At 37.5% G+C, this 19,232-nt stretch overlaps 4 protein-coding genes across 4 annotated transcripts; 3 read left to right on the top strand and 1 right to left on the bottom strand.

Moving 5' to 3' along the window:
* The first annotated feature begins 55 nt into the window (after window positions 1-55).
* On the top strand, window positions 56-1,411 carry LOC148906263 (uncharacterized). The gene is made up of 3 exons (XM_089038365.1): window positions 56-374; window positions 485-621; window positions 1,014-1,411. Exons 1-3 carry the CDS (start codon window positions 332-334, stop codon window positions 1,290-1,292), a joined length of 459 nt encoding a protein of 152 aa, XP_088894491.1. The 5' UTR covers window positions 56-331; the 3' UTR covers window positions 1,293-1,411.
* A 954-nt stretch (window positions 1,412-2,365) lies between these two features.
* Window positions 2,366-17,350, top strand: LOC148906260 (uncharacterized). Its single transcript, XM_089038357.1, has 2 exons — window positions 2,366-4,164; window positions 17,230-17,350. Exons 1-2 carry the CDS (start codon window positions 2,476-2,478, stop codon window positions 17,326-17,328), a joined length of 1,788 nt encoding a protein of 595 aa, XP_088894483.1. The 5' UTR covers window positions 2,366-2,475; the 3' UTR covers window positions 17,329-17,350.
* Window positions 7,931-10,371, top strand: LOC148906262 (uncharacterized). The gene is made up of 2 exons (XM_089037974.1): window positions 7,931-8,384; window positions 8,708-10,371. Exons 1-2 carry the CDS (start codon window positions 8,170-8,172, stop codon window positions 9,123-9,125), a joined length of 633 nt encoding a protein of 210 aa, XP_088894100.1. The 5' UTR covers window positions 7,931-8,169; the 3' UTR covers window positions 9,126-10,371.
* Window positions 9,949-13,217, bottom strand: LOC148906261 (uncharacterized). The gene is made up of 2 exons (XM_089037972.1): window positions 12,698-13,217; window positions 9,949-12,287 (listed from the first exon to the last, which is right to left on the bottom strand). Exons 1-2 carry the CDS (start codon window positions 13,025-13,027, stop codon window positions 10,356-10,358), a joined length of 2,262 nt encoding a protein of 753 aa, XP_088894098.1. The 5' UTR covers window positions 13,028-13,217; the 3' UTR covers window positions 9,949-10,355.
* Window positions 17,351-19,232: the final 1,882 nt, after the last annotated feature.

Genomic DNA, 19,232 nt, shown 5'->3' with positions numbered 1-19,232 from the left:
TGTGGGTTCGATCCAAAGGACAGGAAACGAGATACTACCATAATCCCTTTTATTGGCCTGCAGAAAGGAGATTTTCGACCACAAGACCGCCTTTGCGTTCTCTGGCCCCGAAAATGAAGTTGACTTGATCTTGAGTCGGGCAGCCATATTTGTTTGTCCAAATGATGTTGATACGTGGTCAATATGTCCATTCCATCGTTCAAAATTAGGATTGGGATGGACAAGAGGTTGCAATACAAGGTGCAGAGTACCTGTTGAAATATCTAAGCATCAAAAGACCAAAGGAAAATGGCCGAGATTTGAAAGAGGAATAGGAAAATCCGATTCGTCTATGATATTAAATAAGACTGAGGTATTCCTACAAGTAGGTTCAGGTCAGTAACAAGTTTGCATTCCTAATGATCCTCGAGGTTTGATTTGCGCATTTTTTCTTTCTATGAAATACTTTTATAGTAATAAAAATGTTTCTTTCATTTACTTGTAGGAATGTGCATAAATTGCAGAAAAACTCTTAAACAACTCGAAGACTCCGATCCACAGACTCCGGTCACCACCAGCGCCTACCAAAAACAGGAACTGGATGAACAGAGGATTGTTGAGCAAATAAGTAATTTGTCGCTGGTAAATATCTTTTCTCCTTGAAAACTGAAGGAATGCTTTTATTACTAAAATAAATGATTTTTGTGCGTTAGTGCTGTTTTCAAAACCCTTGGTTATTTTATATTTGTTTATTTGTTAGTCGGTTTGGTAATCAGATTAAATTAGTAAAGGCGGCGCGAGTGGCGACGGATTGGTATAATATGAAAAAGTGTGGAGCGGGAAATGGGAAGGGGAGTGGGAAGGGAAGGGAGAGGAAGTGGGAAACTCTGAAAATCAACAAAACGTTAATGCGTATTTTACATGTTTTTGTGGGTCGGGAATTTACGTATTCTACCGATAAATGAAATCAGAATTAGAAGTGCGTTCATTTTCTTATATATTTTTTAATTATTTTTTCTGTTAAATAATTTTAGGACGAAAAGGAGGAGGTGACGTTTAATCCAAAGTTCTCCACGCCTACAAGTCTGTATCAACCAAGCGAATCTTCTTACTTATCCGTCACTGTGGAAGAAACGGAGGTTGTTCCTTCCCCAAAAGAAAAATTGAATGCCTTCCTTTGTTCACGGGACATTAGCCCTATTCGTCATTCTCTTTCGTTGCCATGGGAACAAACATCAGAGCGCACAAAGCGTTTTCATATCCGGAAAACGCAACAGGTTGTAGATGCATGCCTGAAAGGAGATTGCTCCTGAAGATTCTGAAATGCTATTTTCTGCATTGAAAGAAACGAAGTCTAATAAATGTAGTGTTGATAACTCTCTTATGGAGGCTCTATCTGAATGCTACAATAACAGCAGTTCTTGGAGCACCCGCAGACAGATATTATCCATCATGGCGGACAAATTGAGTTTTAAAGAGCTTCGCAGGTGGATACCTAGTTTGACAAGATATCGCTTCAATCTTGCAAGACACCACCTTTTACTCCACGGCAGAGGGGCAGTTTTACCTTCCACTAAGAACACGCGAATGTACGTTCAACCAGAAAAGCTTGAGCACTTCATTATATTCATTACCAGCTCACATATTGTACAAGATTTGCCATTTGGCGAGAAAACGCTTAAGTTATCGTCACAAACAGAAATCAGGATCCCAAATGTTATACGATCTTTGATACCTGAGCAAATTATTTGTCAGTACCAAAGCTATTGTCAAGAGACAGGTTTCAAACCAGTGAGTCGTAGTTCGTTATGCAGAGTTCTCAGCGTATGTTCAGCTTCAATACGCAAATCTTTACAGGGCTTAGACAACTTTTCAGCACTTGGAGCAAAAGCCTTTGATGATCTTGAAGAGTTGGTTGAAAAGCTTGGAGACACTTACGGGAATGGGCTTACTTGGGCGAAGCAAATAAAGCAGAATCTCAAACTAGCAAAGCGTTACTTCAAAGGCGACTATAAGGTAAACTAAATGTTCACTTTCAGTTATTCTGCAACAATTCATTATTGAAAGCGCACGCTGCAGTAAAATCCCAAGCTCCAAACCAATGAGCATCATGAAATACATGCATAATATCGTTATAATGTTTTGTTGAAGGTTCACGTTACCAAAAGCTCAAAAGTTGCAGATCATTGCAGAACGCACGCCCTAAGTTATCCAAGTGAAGATGACCACATGGTTGACTGTGACCACGAGCATGACCTGAAATGCGATAGATGTAACTTATTTCCTGTAACTCTGAAAGAAATAAAATGCGTAGTAGAAAGCACTAGATGCACCTTGGAAGATAAAGGAGAAATGGAGTTCTTGATCTCCCAGTCCGCGTAGAACATCGAGGCCTGGAAGTCCCATCTTTTACGATCAATTAATCAAGATCAAGCAAGGCAAGAAATTATTAAAGATTTAAGAAAGGAGGCAGTGCTTTTAGTTTCCGACTGGGCAATGAAGTTTTTGCCAAGAAAGTTCCGAGAAAGCCGGCAATACTGGTTTGGTAAGCGCGGGATCCCCTGGCACATAACTGTTGCCATGACCAAAACAGATGAAGGAGAAATGAAAATGTTGACGTTTGTACATATATTTGAAAGCTGCATTCAGGACAGTCCTGCTGTTCTGGCTATTTTTGACGACGTTCTACAGCAACTTAAGAGCATCACTTCTGACATTACCTCTCTTTACCTCAGACAAGATAATGCCGGATGTTATCATTCTGCATCGACAATCCTTGGCATTTATCAGGTTGCATCACAAAATGACTTTAATCTAGTGCGCATTGATTTCTCAGACCCGCAGGGCGGCAAAGGCGCATGCGATAGAAAGGCTGCAACTATCAAGAATCATATGAAGAAGTATTTAAACTCAGGACATGATATAGATACTGCTCAACAAATGAAGTGTGCTATGGAGTCATTTGGAGGAATCCCTGGGGTAAGAGTAACACTGTGCGGCGCTCAAGCTTCTCCAGACTTATCAGAAAAATGGGAAGGTGTGAGCTTTATTAACAACATCGCTTACAGCAATGAAGGAATTACAGTTTGGAGGGCTTATGAAATTGGTGCTGGCAAATTTATGCCTTGGAGTAGCTTTAATCTGCCCAACAAATTGCCAAAGCTCAACAAGATTCCAGATTATGAAGTATTAAAGGTTACCTTTCTTTCCATCGAAGCAAGAAAAATGCCGACAAAAAAACCCGCTCTTAAAGCTGAGTCACTGCAGAAGGTAAAAAAAGTTAAGGATAATGATGATGATGACGATGATGATGACGATGATGATAATGATGATGATGTCAACTTAACAGAAGATAACCAAGACGAAGATAGTGAGGGCGCGAAAATTGGTCGAGATGACGAAAATGCGTTATTCTTTTGCCCCGAAGAAGGCTGTATTATGTCTTTTCAGAGATATTCTTCTCTCGAAAAGCATATTGATTATGGAAGCCACAAATATGTTCTTGAGCATGAAACTCTGTATGACAGAGCTATGATTATGTACGCTACAAAGCTAGAGCATGGTGCTACTGACGTTCCTCAGATAGATGGGGACACTACCGTCAATCTAGATCATGATCAAGTGCTTCCTAAAGGATGGGCACTAAAATCAGCAGCAAAACGAAAAAGATTTAATGAAGCACAGAAAAACTATCTAACCGATATTTTTGAAAACGGAGAATCAACTGGAAGGAAGGCCAATCCTGCAGCTGTGGCCCAGACAATGAGAAGGGCCAAAAACAAAGATGGCTCAAGTATGTTCAATAAGAATGAATATCTTACGTCGCAACAAATTGCAGGCTTTTTCTCGCGTTTGGCAAGAAAAAAGAAGCTAGGCTCTGCTGATGACGAAGACAACGATGAAATGAAGAAAAATGAGGAAAACAAAGAAAAAGAATTGTTTCATGTAATGAATGAAGTAATGGAACTGGTTTCTACAAAACATCCAATCATGTTTGATCATTACAATATCTGCGAAATGGCATCCAAATCCAAGCTATCATCTTTTTCAATCCAAATGCTTCAGGAAATCTGTGCCTCCTTCGAGCTTGAGACGTCTCACATTAAGACAAGACGCAAGAAGCCATACTTACATCTCCTGCAAGAATTAGTCAACACCTGTATTTGCAGTCTGTCTCTCTTGAAGGTAAAGTTTGTTAGTTTATCCTCAGTTACCTAGGAAATTCATCTCAAAAATATGAAACACACGACGATATCTTATAATCAGATGTCACTGTCAGTTTGGTGTCACTGGTGACGTGTATTGTTTTAAGCGGCATGCATTGTGGATTACATGTTTACATCTCAGATTACCGTCCTTTCCCAATTTATCATGGTAGGAGCAAGAAAAATAGAACGACTACTTATTCTTCACCTAACTATAAATAATATTCAACGGTTAAAGCAGAATAGTCTGAAGTAATCCGAAAATATGGTGAGCAATCCCTACTGCAATCGTTAGACACTTTGTTAGTTATTCAAGTTTGCTTACAATACTCAGTCCACTTCTCAGTCGCGAATAGCAAAGCGTGTTTGAATCTGAGCCTCAAAAGATTCTTCGTTATCTTAAAAATAATAACTTAGGCCTTTTAAAGTATTTTTGCTTTAGATTATTGCTCGAAAAACGAACAAACTCGGATTTATTGCGTTGTTTGTGCAGAACTATTGATATCGACTGATCTTTGCCGACAGAGAAATCGCTGAATTTTTTAAGAATTTCAAGCTTTTTATTTACGCGATAAATAATTTACCCAACCAAATTTCAGTGGAATAAGATTATATAGCATCTTAACTTTAACTAGCCCAAATTTTAGCCCATTATTTTATATAGCACATACCAAAATATTTTTTAAAACTTTCTATACTCTTGGTATTGTAAAATGTATGGGTCAAAAAAATTTTTTTTTCGTCTTGAAAAAGGAAACTGAGATAGCTGAACATTATCCTAAAACAAGTTTAGATACCAATTGATAAGATTATAATGGTTTTATATGTCTGAATTACTTTTCTTTGCGACGCGAAGGCTCTGAAGTAGTCGATTTCTTTCCGCCGTCAAAAGGCTGAAATCCGCAAAAATCAATTTTCTCGTTTTTCTCGTAAAATAAGCGATATTTTTAAAAACAAACTACATAGTGGTTCTAGTTAGAATAAGGTCTACCTAAGGTTAGAATATGAGCGAAATCGATTTTTCGACCGTTGCCACAAAATTTCAAAATTGTTCGATTTTTGCTGACATCCCCTCTTAATTGGAGGAGATGGAGGAATAGGAGGAATTGGAGGAATTGGAGGAATTGGAGGAATTGGAGGAAGTGGAGGAAGTGGAGGAATTGGAGGAAGTGGAGGAAGTGGAGGAATTGGAGGAAGTGGAGGAAGTGGAGGAAGTGGAGGAAGTGGAGGAAGTGGAGATGGAGGAATTGGAGGAATTGGAGGAAGTGGAGATGGAGGAATTGGAGGAATTGGAGGAAGTGGAGGAAGTGGAGATGGAGGAATTGGGGGAATTGGAGGAATTGGAGGAGATGGAGGGATTGGGGGAATTGGAGGAATTGGAGGAATTGGAGGCGATGGAGGAATTGGAGGAGATGGAGGAATTGGAGGAGATGGAGGAATTGGAGGAGATGGAGGAATTGGAGGAGATGGAGGAATGTTTAACTCGTGCTCAGTCCAAGGGTTTACCATTCAAATCAACGTCAACACGCTTCCTCAGGCCGAGAATAAACTTTAAAATTCCTATTTTAAGAAGGAATTCCTAGTCTTTGAAGATCTTAAAAGTGCCTTTAAGGTTTTAAACAGTTTGTAGAGAAAGAAAACATTTTTCTCTTAAAAAATCTAGGCACATTTTGCCGTTTCTACGATTGGAAAAAAATTGTTTGTTCACGCCTAGTGAAAACTAATGTCGATAAACATTTAATACTCATATTTTTATTATTTCTTTTGAGTTAATCGCTAGTTATATCTTAGTTATTTTATAAAAAAGATAGAAAACTATCCTTGTTTGTGCTATGTTGATTTATACAAGTACTTGGAAAATTGCTTGAGCCTTCGAGAAGTGCCGAGAAGCACTCGCCGTCGCGCGCTCGTTCTCTATCTCTTCAATAGCTTATAACAAATTAGTCAAAACGTCTTCATGCCATTATAAAAATATGCAAGTTTGAATTTTAGGCAAGCCTGATAAATTGGACTTAAGGCTAATTCTTTCATATCGTGTTTTTGTAATACAATATTTTGGTGTCACAAAAGTATACTCGCGGAATTTGTCGGGTACTCGGAGAAAACAAACATTTCTTTTCTCAATTGAACTCTTCTATATTCTTAGAAAACGTGCTGAAATACACACATGCGCAAACGTTTTTCTCTAGTATCGAACTTATCTTTTGAGCGCTAGCCGTCACGTGGTAAAAATTATGTTGGATTATGTTACGGTCACCAAAACGTTCGGGCATTGTTCTCGGATTCCCATAAAAACTCACTGACTTTAGATCGATGGCTCTCTAAACAGCAGTAACAAAAGTTTCAATCAAGAAAAATGATATTTGCTTGTATTTAGAGAGCTAACTAAAAAAACAAGTTTAAAGTCAGTTCAATCGTACGGAAATTCGAGAATAATGTCCGAACTTCTTGGTGACCGTAACACAATTCAACTAGATTCATACCACGTGACGGCTAACGCTTAAAATGTGAATTGACATGCGCTATTGGAAGACGTGTATACGGGTTGAAGGATTTGATAAACATCAAGTTATTGAAAATGAACTCTTCTAAAATAGCTAGACGTCTACACGTTTTTTGTTTTTTTTGTGGTTTTTTTTTTTTGTTTTTTTGTTTTTTTTTTTGTTTTTTGTTTTTTGTTTAGAAATATAGGGGGGTGTTATAGTCAACTACATATATAGTCAACATATCCACTAACTGTGGGGCTTACTGGAGCGGATGCAATTAAACTGTGAAATGAAATCAAACTAAATACTAACTAATAGTATCTATTTAGTGACTAATAGTCACTATTACTCAACCAGAACATTTATTAAACAAAAGACACAAATGGTCTCTTGTGTATGTGTCTTTGTATGATGAATGTTCTAGTTGAGTGATAGCAACTATTAGTCACTAAATAAATACTATTAGTTAGTATTTAGCTTGATTTTATTTCAAGGTTTAATTGCATCCGCTCTACAGACAGCAAGGTAATCTGCAGGTAATGACAATTACTATTTTTATTAAGGAATCGGAATTGAGAAAGTATTATGCTGTTGTCCTCTGACCAGAGATTTAGCAATAGCGAAATGCCCGACCGTTCGAGCTTCATTTTTCGTGAAATACCCGTGCGAGCAAGTCCCTCAATCAAGTGCCCCGGTGGAATTGTCGCTGATGGATTTAACTGATGCATTAGCGGCGTGGTTATTGGAAAAGTTTGGCTGCTCAGTAAATGTGTTCAAAATTCAAAATGTTACTATTGACGGCATGTATACAATATTTGTGAGTTAGCGGTATAGTTATTTGTAATTATTTGGCTTCTAAAAATGTTCAGCTTTTTAAATTGTTATTGTTGGCTACGCCTCGGGAGTCCACAACATCATGATGTTGACGGCTAAATGACGAAAATCGCGAAACTTAAGTTTTGATCAATGATAAGCCAAAATTATTTGAAATGCAGATTTTCATTTTTGGCCTTATTTGTATAATAATATACATGAAAAAACACTCAATTGCGATTGGTTTAGAGCAGTGTTGATTTCAACTCTTTGATAAACACTCGCGGGAGTGCGAATTAATCCCAAATTGTACTTGAAAGCGTATGATTACCTCTACTAATTAGTGAAACAAATTGAAATATATTTAATGAAGCTTCGATTTCGATTAAAGGACAACTGACCCTCCAAAATGACCCATTTTTAAGAGGAACTACATCATTTGAGAAGTCCAAAAATCCAGTTTTTAAAGGGGATAGAGCATCCATTTTTCTAAAACAATTTTTTGAAAACATCGCATATATCGCTCTGGTGGCCGCCATCTTGCGCTTTTATCGCGGGCTCAGAAAAATAGCGTAATGACGTCACAACGTCACAAGAGTTCAAGCTTCCAGTTGTTTGCCTGACTTCTTCCTCAGTTTCTTATACTTTTTACTCAAAAAATACAACTTGGTCATCAAATTAAAGGCATGTCAGAATCTAATTCTTCTTCCGAAGGCTCGGACAGCTCGGGAGACGATTTCGCTCAAGAATTTTTCGGAATGGACGACGAATTTGGTTTACGGCCATATCAGTTTGAACCAGAAATAGAAATCTCCTCAGATGAAGAGTTCAGAGAAGGATCTGACAGTGACATTATTGAAGACGATGAACAAGAGAACAATCGACTTACAAATTCAGATTGGTAAGTCGTACCTCTGTCTTATCACAAAACTGAACTACATATCCATTTTATATAAAATCGTATCTTGCCACTCGTGTTCTTGCAATCTGTTCTTTAGATATTGGTATGCATGAATCCAGTTTGCGACCAAAAGCAATACCAACTTTCACAATTTTAATTAAAAACATGTTTAAAAACATCGCTTGATAGTCAATAAGCTATATACTGCAGGATATAGATACAGGGATATAGTTGTGTCACAAGTTGTGTATGTATATTCTCACTTGGGACAATCGTTGATAATGTTCAAAGATACTAAGAATTGTTTTATTTCTGTTAAATAGGTGTACCTGTGGTAGCTGCCAAATTATGGATTCAATATCTGAATGCATTTGTTGCCAAGAAATCGAAAAAGTGGTTGCAACATGCCAGTCTGTTGTTGAAGATGGAGATGCTGATGAACCACCACCATGCATTACTCAACATCCTGGATTCTTACCTGTTTGTGCCAATAAGTATGTTCTTCGAACCGCATGGGCTCAGTACAAACAGCAGTACAGTAATGCGTATGAAGGCCCAGAGCACAAGCAGTACAGACACATTGCATATAGGCAACTAGCAAGATGGTGCTGGGGAGTTCTTGGAAAGGAAGTTTGGGTTGTTCTGCCCTCTTGTGCTGTCATGTGCATCAGAGCACACTTCCCTCCCCCTGGACTAGAGGAGGACTTTGAATTTGAAGGTTTTCACTATGCAGATGATTAGCTTGGCCTAAAGTTACATGGAGTTATTATATACATTTTATTTATTCCTTACTTCATTTCATATACACAGAGTGGATTTTTTTCTATCAGGATTTCTGAATTGATAAATTGAAAAGGAAAACATGGAAAGGCTGAGACCAAAATGTATAAGAGTAGTCATGAATTTATTTTTAGATGAAGTACATATAGAAAGTTGTTTATATAAATGTTTTCTAGGTTTTGCATATTTTATTATTTAAAAACAACTACACCTAGACAAAATATCCAGCTGAATAGAGAACCTAGTGTACAAAGCACTAGTGGACAAAATCATGAGCTAACCAAGCAAATTCTGCAGTTATACTAGACATGGATAACCAATATTTCCTGGGCACCAATTTGTCTGAAAACAAGGCTAGTCAGTATTGTTTATAAAGAATTTGCCTTGAAGTAGCATGCTATAATGGATTCAAAAATTGTGCTAAATGAAAAAAAAATTCTCTTGGTGATAGAATCCCACCCCATCTTAGAATCTCGGTACTGACTAGTCTCATTGTCAGACAAATTGGCACTAGGAAATCTTGGCATCCAGGCTTGTCAGCCATTTATGGCTCATATATTTTTTTTCCAGGCAAATAGGCCCTTTGCAGCTCAGTAATCATGTGCTGATTAATTCACTGAGAGCAAATGAATGAACATCTTGATTCCCATGAGTGAAAGCGAAAGTCACTATTCAGCTGGAATTTTTTCTATACTACATTCATACTGGGAGAGACCCCATATATAATGGAGCGTAGATAGTTAAAGAAAAGACCTCTTTTAAGATTTCATTTAAAAGTCAATCGTTTCCTAAGTGGTAATGATATTTTAATACAATTTTCATCTGAACATCTAAAAACTGCAAACTTATCTACCACTTTAATCAGGTCCCCTTCACATTAATTACATATTTTGTTTATAGCAGTTTTACTTGGGTCTGTCATGTACCTTCCCATTTGTAGAAGCATTGTAATTATTACCAGTAATGAACACAACTGTTCAAAGATGAGGGGGATTGGGACGACAGGCTTACTTGACAGTTCTTTCAAAACAGCTATTCACTAGAGTACAATCACTAAAAGAGTGCCAATGATGCTTTGCATTATTTTCTACTAAATAGTGTTAATTAAAAATAGGAAATGGTTAGAATTAGCATCACTTAACACTACACATTTCAGTGTTTTTAGTCTCTACTACATTCCATTTAAATTAATTACCTAGAAAATCTTGACCGGTGTCGTTCAATCAATTCCTGTTTGTCTGGGGCAGGAACACTAGCAATGTTTCTTGGTAATTCAACCTCTTCAATTGGGTCAACCCCTGCAGCCTCCATGCCACCCTCACAAATTTCAAGTACTTTCAGTTGTAGCTCAGGGAGGAAAGCATAGCTTTTTCTTTGTAAGACTGGCTTAACAACCCAGCGCTTGTGCATCTTAGGGAAGCACTTGCGATAACGAGCTTCTCCACTCCTTGGGCCTTTTTGAACAATTGCTTGAATTCTAGCTGTATTGAAATTGTTGTCAATGGCAGCAAGTTGAGTACGAGCAACCATTCCCTTGTAAGAGAAGTGCTCTCTTTTTGAGCAATACTTCAGCATCATCAAATGATAAACTTCAAGCCCTCCTGTGTGACAAAAGTCGGTCAATCTTGCCAAGTCATTAAGTAACTTTGGTTGAAGGACAACCTCTTCTAGGGCCACATGAGCTGGTGACCCCGGCTTGATCCAGTGTGTGGTGCGCACTTGTCTGCGGGTTAGGGGAGGATGGGCACACTTTTTGAATACCTCTGCATCCTTCCAGGAATGCTTGTTCACGCAATGGTGAACAACAGATTTCCACTTCTCTCTCAAAAGTTGTACATCCCCATTACATGTAGCAGCACACCACCAAAGATGGTTTGAAATGGATTGTATCCAGGGTGCCAGCTCTTGGTTTTTCTTCAATTTTGCTTTCTTGTTCAGCTTTTTTACGATTGACTTGGAAAGATGCCACACATCATACTGGTGTTTGATGTGGCTAAAATCTTTTGCCATAGTGCTGGTGATGGATGTGTGTCTGTCAGTTGTGATACATTTTATACTGACCGTGTCTTCTAAAGTGTTCAAACACCTTAGAAACCCCTCTTTCTCCATAGCATTGGAGCTGGTTACTTCAGAGACTTGAACAATGCTGAAGGTGGCAATTTTCCCTGTGCTTGTCTCCATCATAGTATATGTGCCATATTTAGCACTATGGCCAGGACTGTCACTTCGGCCATCACCATTGAGATTTACTATGTCCTTATTTGACAGCTCTTCAATTACAGCAGCCTCCTCTCTCTTCCAAGCATCATTAACAACAGGAAATAGGTAACGTTCCTGATGTCTGTAAAAGACCCTCTCACTCAGAAATTTTAGGCCAAGACAGGATGCAAAGTTTTGAAGTCTGGTAAAAGTATTACCAGTAAATAATATTGATGAGGAAATCAACAAGTTCCCAATAGCTAAGCGATTTAACATTGGCTGTGAGTACCATGTCAAAGCATGATGTTTCATACATATAGTTGTCACAATAAGTAGGCTGCCTTGACATACAAAGTTGACATCAGCGATAGGTGCTCCACAGCTTCTACAAAACTTGAATAACTGCTGCAAACAAGAGTTAAATACCAAATATTTAGGTTCTTTGATATGGTTTTCAAGAGTTTTATTGCAGTCTTTGTTTTCTGGCTCTAATTCACTGTCCGTTGTTGAAACTGTCTCTTGCGATGAAACAATGAAACCATCATCATCGTCACTTAGTGGGAGTCCCTCTTCCTCTGAAAACAAAGACTTTTCTGACTTTTGTGGAGACACTGTTGGCATTGACTTTACTGGTGAGGTGTGATAGCTAGTACTGTAGCTGTGGTCGTGGAAGCTCACACTGAGTATTTCATCTCTACTGATGTTTGGTGAAGGGGAGGGATTGTAAACTGTTGTTGTGTCGGCATCTTTATAGTATCCAGGCTCTGTCTGAGTTGATGCAGTGGATGTTACAACATATCTACAACCAAGGCAACACTGAACACCAATCTCCTTACAAAGTGGTTCAGGAGAGAACTCTGGTGTTTCCATACTTGGTGGATCTTCACACGAGGGATTTATTGTGGCACATAGCTGCTCCACATTCTTTGAAAATACAAAAATAAACAATGTTTTCAACAATACTATAAACCATTCTTCGAGGCCTACTTTACCTTAAATAATACAAAATAAACATATTAACCAACAATGCTATAAATTATTCTTCCGTGGTCATTTATCCAAGCAAATTTGGAATATTACGGCAACATTGTTATGGTTTACGAATAAATATCAAATGTAAACTAAACACGTGCAAATAACCATTTTGAAAATTTCAAGTATCGATCAAATATTACTAGCTATACTTATGATTTTAAGCAACATTTCATCTATGAAAGCATAAATAGCTAATGATTGATGACTCGCTTCGGTATGCATTAATAAGTCTTTTTCATGAGTGATTATTTCGAAAAACAATGTAAACTATGTTATGTATAAATGACATGTTATCTCACCTCTTCGTTTTGTTTGCGTTTGAGCCGGTTCTCTGATGTAGCTCTTCTTTTAGCTGGCTTGCAAAAATTGAATACTGACGGAACAGCATCGCTCTTTAATCTCCTCTTCCTTTTTATCCCGGTTAACTGCTCCATCAGATCCACTTCAAAGCATGAATCCTCGAAGTGATCGCTGCAAACGTAGCAGTTCTTCAAAGGCGGCAGGTTCTCTCTCTTTATCCGCGCTATCCATGCCTTCTGAAGAGCTATTTTGTTAGGAATTTTGTGGTAGCTAACAGACTCAGTTTTGGAAGAATGGTTGGTGCATTCTGGCACACAACAATGGACCATCTGGATTAAGAAACTTACTCTAACTTAGACTATTAAAAGATCGACTAGCACTCGAAATATACAAACTCAACAAGTTTGGAATGCAAGCTTCACGTTGTGACGTCACGGCATTAATGCGGTAATTTATTGCGGGCTCAAATATGGCGCTCTTCTATTGCTATTTTTCGCGAATTGATTATTTCTTTTCGGCGACATAGAAGCTGTATCAGAGTTCAAAGTTGAATTTATGTGATCTATGTACGTTGTAGTTTTATATGAAAAACGGCAATTTTTGGGGTCAGTTGTCCTTTAACGATAAGGGACAATTAGTTGGTCATTTGTGGTCATATATATTTTCATTTTCTGGGTAGATTTGGCATTGCGGTGAATTTTGGAGCTGTTTTAGGGTACAAAATAGATTGCAATTACTGCCGCAACATGTCTAATTACATTTTTTTCAGATTGCGCATTAGGCTACACGCTGCAATGCTCCATGCAACTATTGTCGCAACGCCGTTGCGAGACGAGTTGCAGAGAAAATTGCTCCTTGAAATGGCGCCTTTAAGAATAGATTTTCTAAGTACGTACAAAACCTACCTCAACTCATTTATCTCAAAATTAAAATTTATTTTAAAAGGGTAATTGGTGGATACATTTAAATGTAAAAGGGAATCATAATATCCTTTTCTTATTTCTTTTGTACTATTCTATTTATATCCGGTACATAAAATCATCCACTCTCCATGAGGTATTTATGTAGTACCTACCTTGTCCATATTTTCTATGCTTTGACTGAGTGTTTTGATCCGACGATCTGATCAGTCTCTCTCTTTTAATGCCCTTAGCACCACGATTGGTTGTGTAGTGGTAGAGTGTGATCTAGAACGAAAAATCAAACTCAATATATAACAATTCTCACTGAGAACTGTATATCTCGAGAGAATCGGAATGCGTCCCAGGGGATTACGTCTCATGCCATATTTTTGGTAACCTTTTTCAAGGTACAGATTTGATTCACAATTACAATACGCGGTCTAAATCAAATAAGAATCTATATGTCCCTCCAGTAAACCTGAATTATGGGAAGTTTGGTGTTAAGTATGCAGCAGTCACAAGCTGGAATGATTTACCACATAATATAAAAACCAGTTCAACACATAAAATCTTTAAAAATAAGCTTAAAAAACATCTGTTGCTTTAGAATTTTGATTCTATTTAGGTTTTGCTTCAATGTAACTTTATTTTCCTACTTTAATTTAGTTCAAACTTCACTTTATTATATATAACTTTTTATGTGTATTGAATCTATTTTAGTTTGCTACTTTCCCCCTTGTAAGTTCTTATTTGAAAGTATTATATAGTTTCAAGGTGCAGAATTATTCTCTTAACCCTTTTGGGTTGTTTTCTTCTGCTCCTCCCAGTTAAATTTCTTAATAGTGATGTAAAGTATAAAATTTTCATTCTGGGAAATAAAAAAACCTTGAACCTTAAAAAGCCTTGTGGTAGCCAAGACATAAGATACCTTTGTTTTTCCCGATTCCTTCGCGACAAAATGAGCAAATGCCACAAATAGTACCAAGACACCTCCGAGACCTTACCCAGGAGACCTTTTGCGGGCAACTGCTCGTAAACTGTACTTTACTGTACTCGTAAACAAGGATTTCTAGCAAGAAGATAGCGAGGATTCCTAATAAAGCGAGGATTTCTAAGGATTTTCAAATTTTATCGTCATACATGTTATTTACTTGCTAGGAGGTCTGGATAGGGAAAAACTGTCCCCGAGGTCTTGAATTTACGGACCGAGGGCACAGTTTTTCCCTATCCGGACCGAGTATAGGACGGTAAATGACTTTTTTCCCCGTATTTTTTTACTCTTGCTTTTGTTTTGTTGTTTAGCGGCCAAGGATTCCGGACCGCGACCTCGGGCGACCGAATCGACCGAATCATAACGCATGATTTTTAGGTTTTACCATACTTAAGAAAAAATGATATCCAATCGAGTAATATTATATAACGTATAGGGAATTTCGCTTTTAAGCAGTGCCTAAATATTATTATATATTATTATATACCAAGTGTCAAAGTTCCATTTCCCTCAATTTCTATTGGTCGAGAGTGTGTCACGTGAACGTGAAGAAATTCGACTGTTTCCTGGCTACGATTCTGGGAGGGGAATATTATGTTATGGACCGGGAATAACAAAATCGGAAGTCACGTGATTGAAAAAATATAAATAAGTTTTGAATTAATGAGGCTGTGAACTACTTTCAGAACAAGGTTTTGAACTACTAGCAAAGAAAAATTAAATGTACTTTTTTTTTTTGCAATGAAACTTTATTAAATGTAGTTAAATAGTTGTATAGATGTCCTCTTGTTCTGCTCATTTTACTCATGCGCTGCTCATTTTTGCTCCTGCCCTGCTCATTTTACTCATGCGCTGCTCACAGGGGCACTAGGGGCACCAGGGGCACTTTAAGAAAACCGTCATCATTGAAAACAATCGATATTAAGAATGAAATCAAGGGGCATTAGAGGAACTTTTATTTCCCGCTGTTTAAACAAAGAACATTTGACAGAGGGGATTAACCTTGTCAACCCAAGAAAGGTGATGCAATCAAAACCTTGTTCTGAAAATAGTTCACAGCCTCATTAATTCAAAACACATTTTTTTCCCTTCAAATCTTACTTGAACAAGAGCTCTTTAATATTATGTTCATGTAATACATTTCTCATAATTCCCTGGTTGGGGTTTTTGTCATTCTGAAGAAGGGAAAAATAAGTAAATAAAAAAGTCGGCCTATTCTTAATTCTTGTACAGTTAACTGATGCGTTTCATCGCTACTACGTGTACCGCCGCATCGTTGTAAAAGAAAAATTGCAATAAATTGCAATTAACACTCAACAGTAGATCAACCCCATATGCGAACTGAATGAAATTATGAAGTTATATATTTCCAAAACAATATATAGCGGTTGATAAAGTATCAACCCATCAAAATGGCGATTACACAAGGATTTTAGAGAGGAAGCCCCCTCTCATTGGTTCCTAAATTCATTTGTAAGCAATCGGTAACAATCGTAGGGGAGGAGTGGGGTGGTCTGGAGCGTGGCTCCTCCAGCTCCGGAAAATCGTGGGAGAGGGGTGGTAGCCTGGCTCCGCCGGCACCGGGCTCCAGATGGCGTAGAACCGCGCCGGCTCCGAAAATTGTGGGGGAGGGGTGGTAGCCTGGCTCCGCCGGCTCCGGGCTCCGGATTGCGTAGAATTCTGCCCCTCTCATTCGTTCCCAAATTCATTTTTAAACCGTCAGTAAAAATTGTTGGGGAAGGGCGGAGTGGTCTGAGGCCTGTTTCCACCGGCTCCGAAAATTGTAGGGGAGGGGTGGTAGCCTGGCTCCGCCGGCTCCGGGCTCCGGATGGCGCAGAACCCTCATTTCATATCTACTCATGACACCACAGAAACCTAGCTTAGGCTACCTGTGATGAGATGGGCGACATATTGGTGTACCAAAAAATAGAAACTTTCTGCACATCTTTTGTATAAAAATAGGGTTCAATTCCCCAAGGATGTCGTACAAATTACTAGAAACAATGCTTTAGCTATAGTGGTACAAAATTATGAAATAATTTAGCACAGGAAGTAAGAAACTCTGGTTCATTAAATAGATTCCATAAAAAACTGAACCAGGTTTCTTCCTAAACTTCGGATTCCCACACGGCAATCATGTAAAACAGTAAATGTCATATGATTAGTATGGCATTTAACTGATGATTTTTTCGTTAAAAAAAATGATTGATTGATTGATTGTCTAATTTGCATTTGTTACTTTGAGAAAAAAATCGCTGTAGTCTTTGTTTTTGTTGTGCATTTCCAATTTTTTGACCACTTTAATCAGGAAAAGCTATTAGAATGAACTATTAGTTGAAATATTTAAATTTTCTATTTGTTTGTAGTTCTTCAAGAAACACCTTAAGTAAAAAAAAAAATTGAAAGCCCCCACTTTCTTTTGTGCTTGTTATTCAAAGTTAGCCCCCCTTTTGGCCCTCTAATTTTCCTCAGCCCCCCTCCCCACCCCCAAGGGTAAGCTTTGCGCAAGAGTTGACTCTTAATACTACCCTTACGAGTTTTGAAGACAGCTGAAACATATAACTGCAGGCGCATATTATTATCGAATACGCCAGACTTGGTCATAAAGAATAAATCTTTATTTCTATTATATTTTCAGGACTCTTCCACACGCATCTGGATATTTTTGAATCCGCAACTTTTTTGTTGCGGATTTAAAGAATTCGCGTCCACACGTAGCGTAGTCGAATCTTTTTAGACCGTCCACATATGTATATAATTTAATTTAATTTAATTAACAGTGCTTGCGCATTTCGCAAGCCTCAATGCGTTTACAAGATAAAAGAAAAATATGTACAAAACATAATATAAATTAAAAATATATATAAATAGAATATAATGGGAAAATTGATGCATATGTTATGTGCCTATGTACAATTATATAAAACTACAAGATATATATGTATATATATATATATATATATATATATATTTGTTTGAGAAGAAAAAGTCAAGACAACATTTTTCCCGACAAGCCTGTTTCGTGAATTGCTTCACTCTTCAGGGGATTTAATGATAAGAATATTCGTTACTATCATTTATATAGAAAAAGTATACATAATTAATTAGTGGATGTAGTTTAGCTGTTGCGTAATAATGCTTTGTTTCTGTGGCGGCATGAAGATACAAGTTCGTTGCGCTTATTTAATGATGAGAGTTCCGGTCGACTGAACTCAGCAAATACATCTGGACTCTCAAGAACGGTAATATCAGCTACTCCATTTTATGGCGCGTCCTATCTTCAAGCTCCGCCTACAACAGCTCCAGCAAAAGATGTAACCTTTGTCTTAAAGAAAAGTTTCTAATAATTTATCGACCGGAACTCTCATCATTAAATAAGCGCAACGAACTTGTATCTTCATGCCGCCACAGAAACAAAGCATTATTACGCAACAGCTAAACTACATCCACTAATTAATTATGTATACGTTTTCTATATAAATGATAGTAACGAATATTCTTATCATTAAATCCCCTGAAGAGTGAAGCAATTCACGAAACAGGCTTGTCGGGAAAAATGTTGTCTTGACTTTTTCTTCTCAAACAAATATTCTGCTCTACTTCTATCGATGTATTGAGCACTATTTTACGGAAAATTGATTCACAGATTTCTTATATATATATATATATATATAATATAAAACTAATGATGACTAAAGCGATAGAATATATTAAATTAATGCTTCTTTGAACAAGTGTGTTTTAAGGTGGCTCGATTAAATAATTTTGAAGCACGACTCCTCTACTTGTATTGCAAACTGGGCGGCACCAGATATACCTTGGCCAAATATGAGTTTATACTAAGTGTAGGGATAGAAGTTTTAAATCGTGTATATTTCGTGACCATCGGATACGCCCTGAAGGCACAGTGACGTCATGTGATTATTTTTAAAATCTATTTTTTGGCATAATCTACCCAGACCCGGAGAAACGGAGTTCATTATCTGAAATATACTATGGTAGTCTTCAAGATCAGAAAGTTTCAGATATTTTCATTGTTCAGTTTTAAAATTATTCGAGTTTTAATATTTTTGGATTGTGAATCTATAAAATATCAACGGAGTCCCGTAATATCCACAAAATGCATTAATTTCGTTCCCTAACAAACTATTTTTACGATATTTTCGCTTATCAATGTAGTAACCAGTGATGACGAGAAATCGAGATCAATCGGTTGGCCTGATTGCAATTAATTACAAAATTAGAAAAGTAATTATTTTTCGCTTTTATTACATATCATGTTGTGTCTATTCACGGCGCCATAAAAAACGAAATCAACGAAGAATTTTTTTCTCTGCGCAAGATTATGATTAGTTTAGGCATTGTACTTATTTCAAGTAAGTGGAATTTTTAGAAGCCCTTCAAATACGAAAAATAACATTGCACGCAATACATATCTGTATCGCCTTGAATAGAGCCAGATTTTCGGGGTTTCCTTTGTTTGTTTTGTTATGCAGCGCTTTTGTTTTTAAAACTTCGAATGTTGGACATTCCATTAAACTTGTATATCATTAAACACATGAATTACCACCGAACAATCTCCGAGCAATGTAAATTCAAGTGATTAAGGTGGCTGAACCCCCTCACGCTTGACCGCTACCT

Source organism: Actinia tenebrosa, unplaced genomic scaffold, assembly GCF_029948245.1.
Source record: "Actinia tenebrosa isolate PJP-AT-01 unplaced genomic scaffold, QUT_ActTen_1.0 PGA_scaffold5__44_contigs__length_20552954, whole genome shotgun sequence".
Taxonomy (NCBI): domain Eukaryota; kingdom Metazoa; phylum Cnidaria; class Anthozoa; order Actiniaria; family Actiniidae; genus Actinia; species Actinia tenebrosa.
This window is presented reverse-complemented; position numbering and strand designations above follow the sequence as displayed.

What these genes read in the sequence shown, in the direction of transcription:
- LOC148906263 (XM_089038365.1), top strand. Translation starts at nt 332, where the DNA reads ATGATATTAAATAAGACTGAGGTATTCCTACAAGTAGGTTCAG. An exon ending in ATTCCTACAAGTAGGTTCAG is followed by an intron (nt 375 to 484) that starts GTCAGTAACAAG and finishes ATTTACTTGTAG; the next exon opens with GAATGTGCATAAATTGCAGA. An exon ending in AAATAAGTAATTTGTCGCTG is followed by an intron (nt 622 to 1,013) that starts GTAAATATCTTT and finishes AAATAATTTTAG; the next exon opens with GACGAAAAGGAGGAGGTGAC.
- LOC148906262 (XM_089037974.1), top strand. Translation starts at nt 8,170, where the DNA reads ATGTCAGAATCTAATTCTTCTTCCGAAGGCTCGGACAGCTCGGGAGAC. An exon ending in CGACTTACAAATTCAGATTG is followed by an intron (nt 8,385 to 8,707) that starts GTAAGTCGTACC and finishes TCTGTTAAATAG; the next exon opens with GTGTACCTGTGGTAGCTGCC.
- LOC148906261 (XM_089037972.1), bottom strand. Translation starts at nt 13,027, where the DNA reads ATGGTCCATTGTTGTGTGCCAGAATGCACCAACCATTCTTCCAAAACT. An exon ending in AACGCAAACAAAACGAAGAG is followed by an intron (nt 12,288 to 12,697) that starts GTGAGATAACAT and finishes GTATTTTCAAAG; the next exon opens with AATGTGGAGCAGCTATGTGC.
- LOC148906260 (XM_089038357.1), top strand. Translation starts at nt 2,476, where the DNA reads ATGAAGTTTTTGCCAAGAAAGTTCCGAGAAAGCCGGCAATACTGGTTT. An exon ending in GCAGTCTGTCTCTCTTGAAG is followed by an intron (nt 4,165 to 17,229) that starts GTAAAGTTTGTT and finishes TTATATTTTCAG; the next exon opens with GACTCTTCCACACGCATCTG.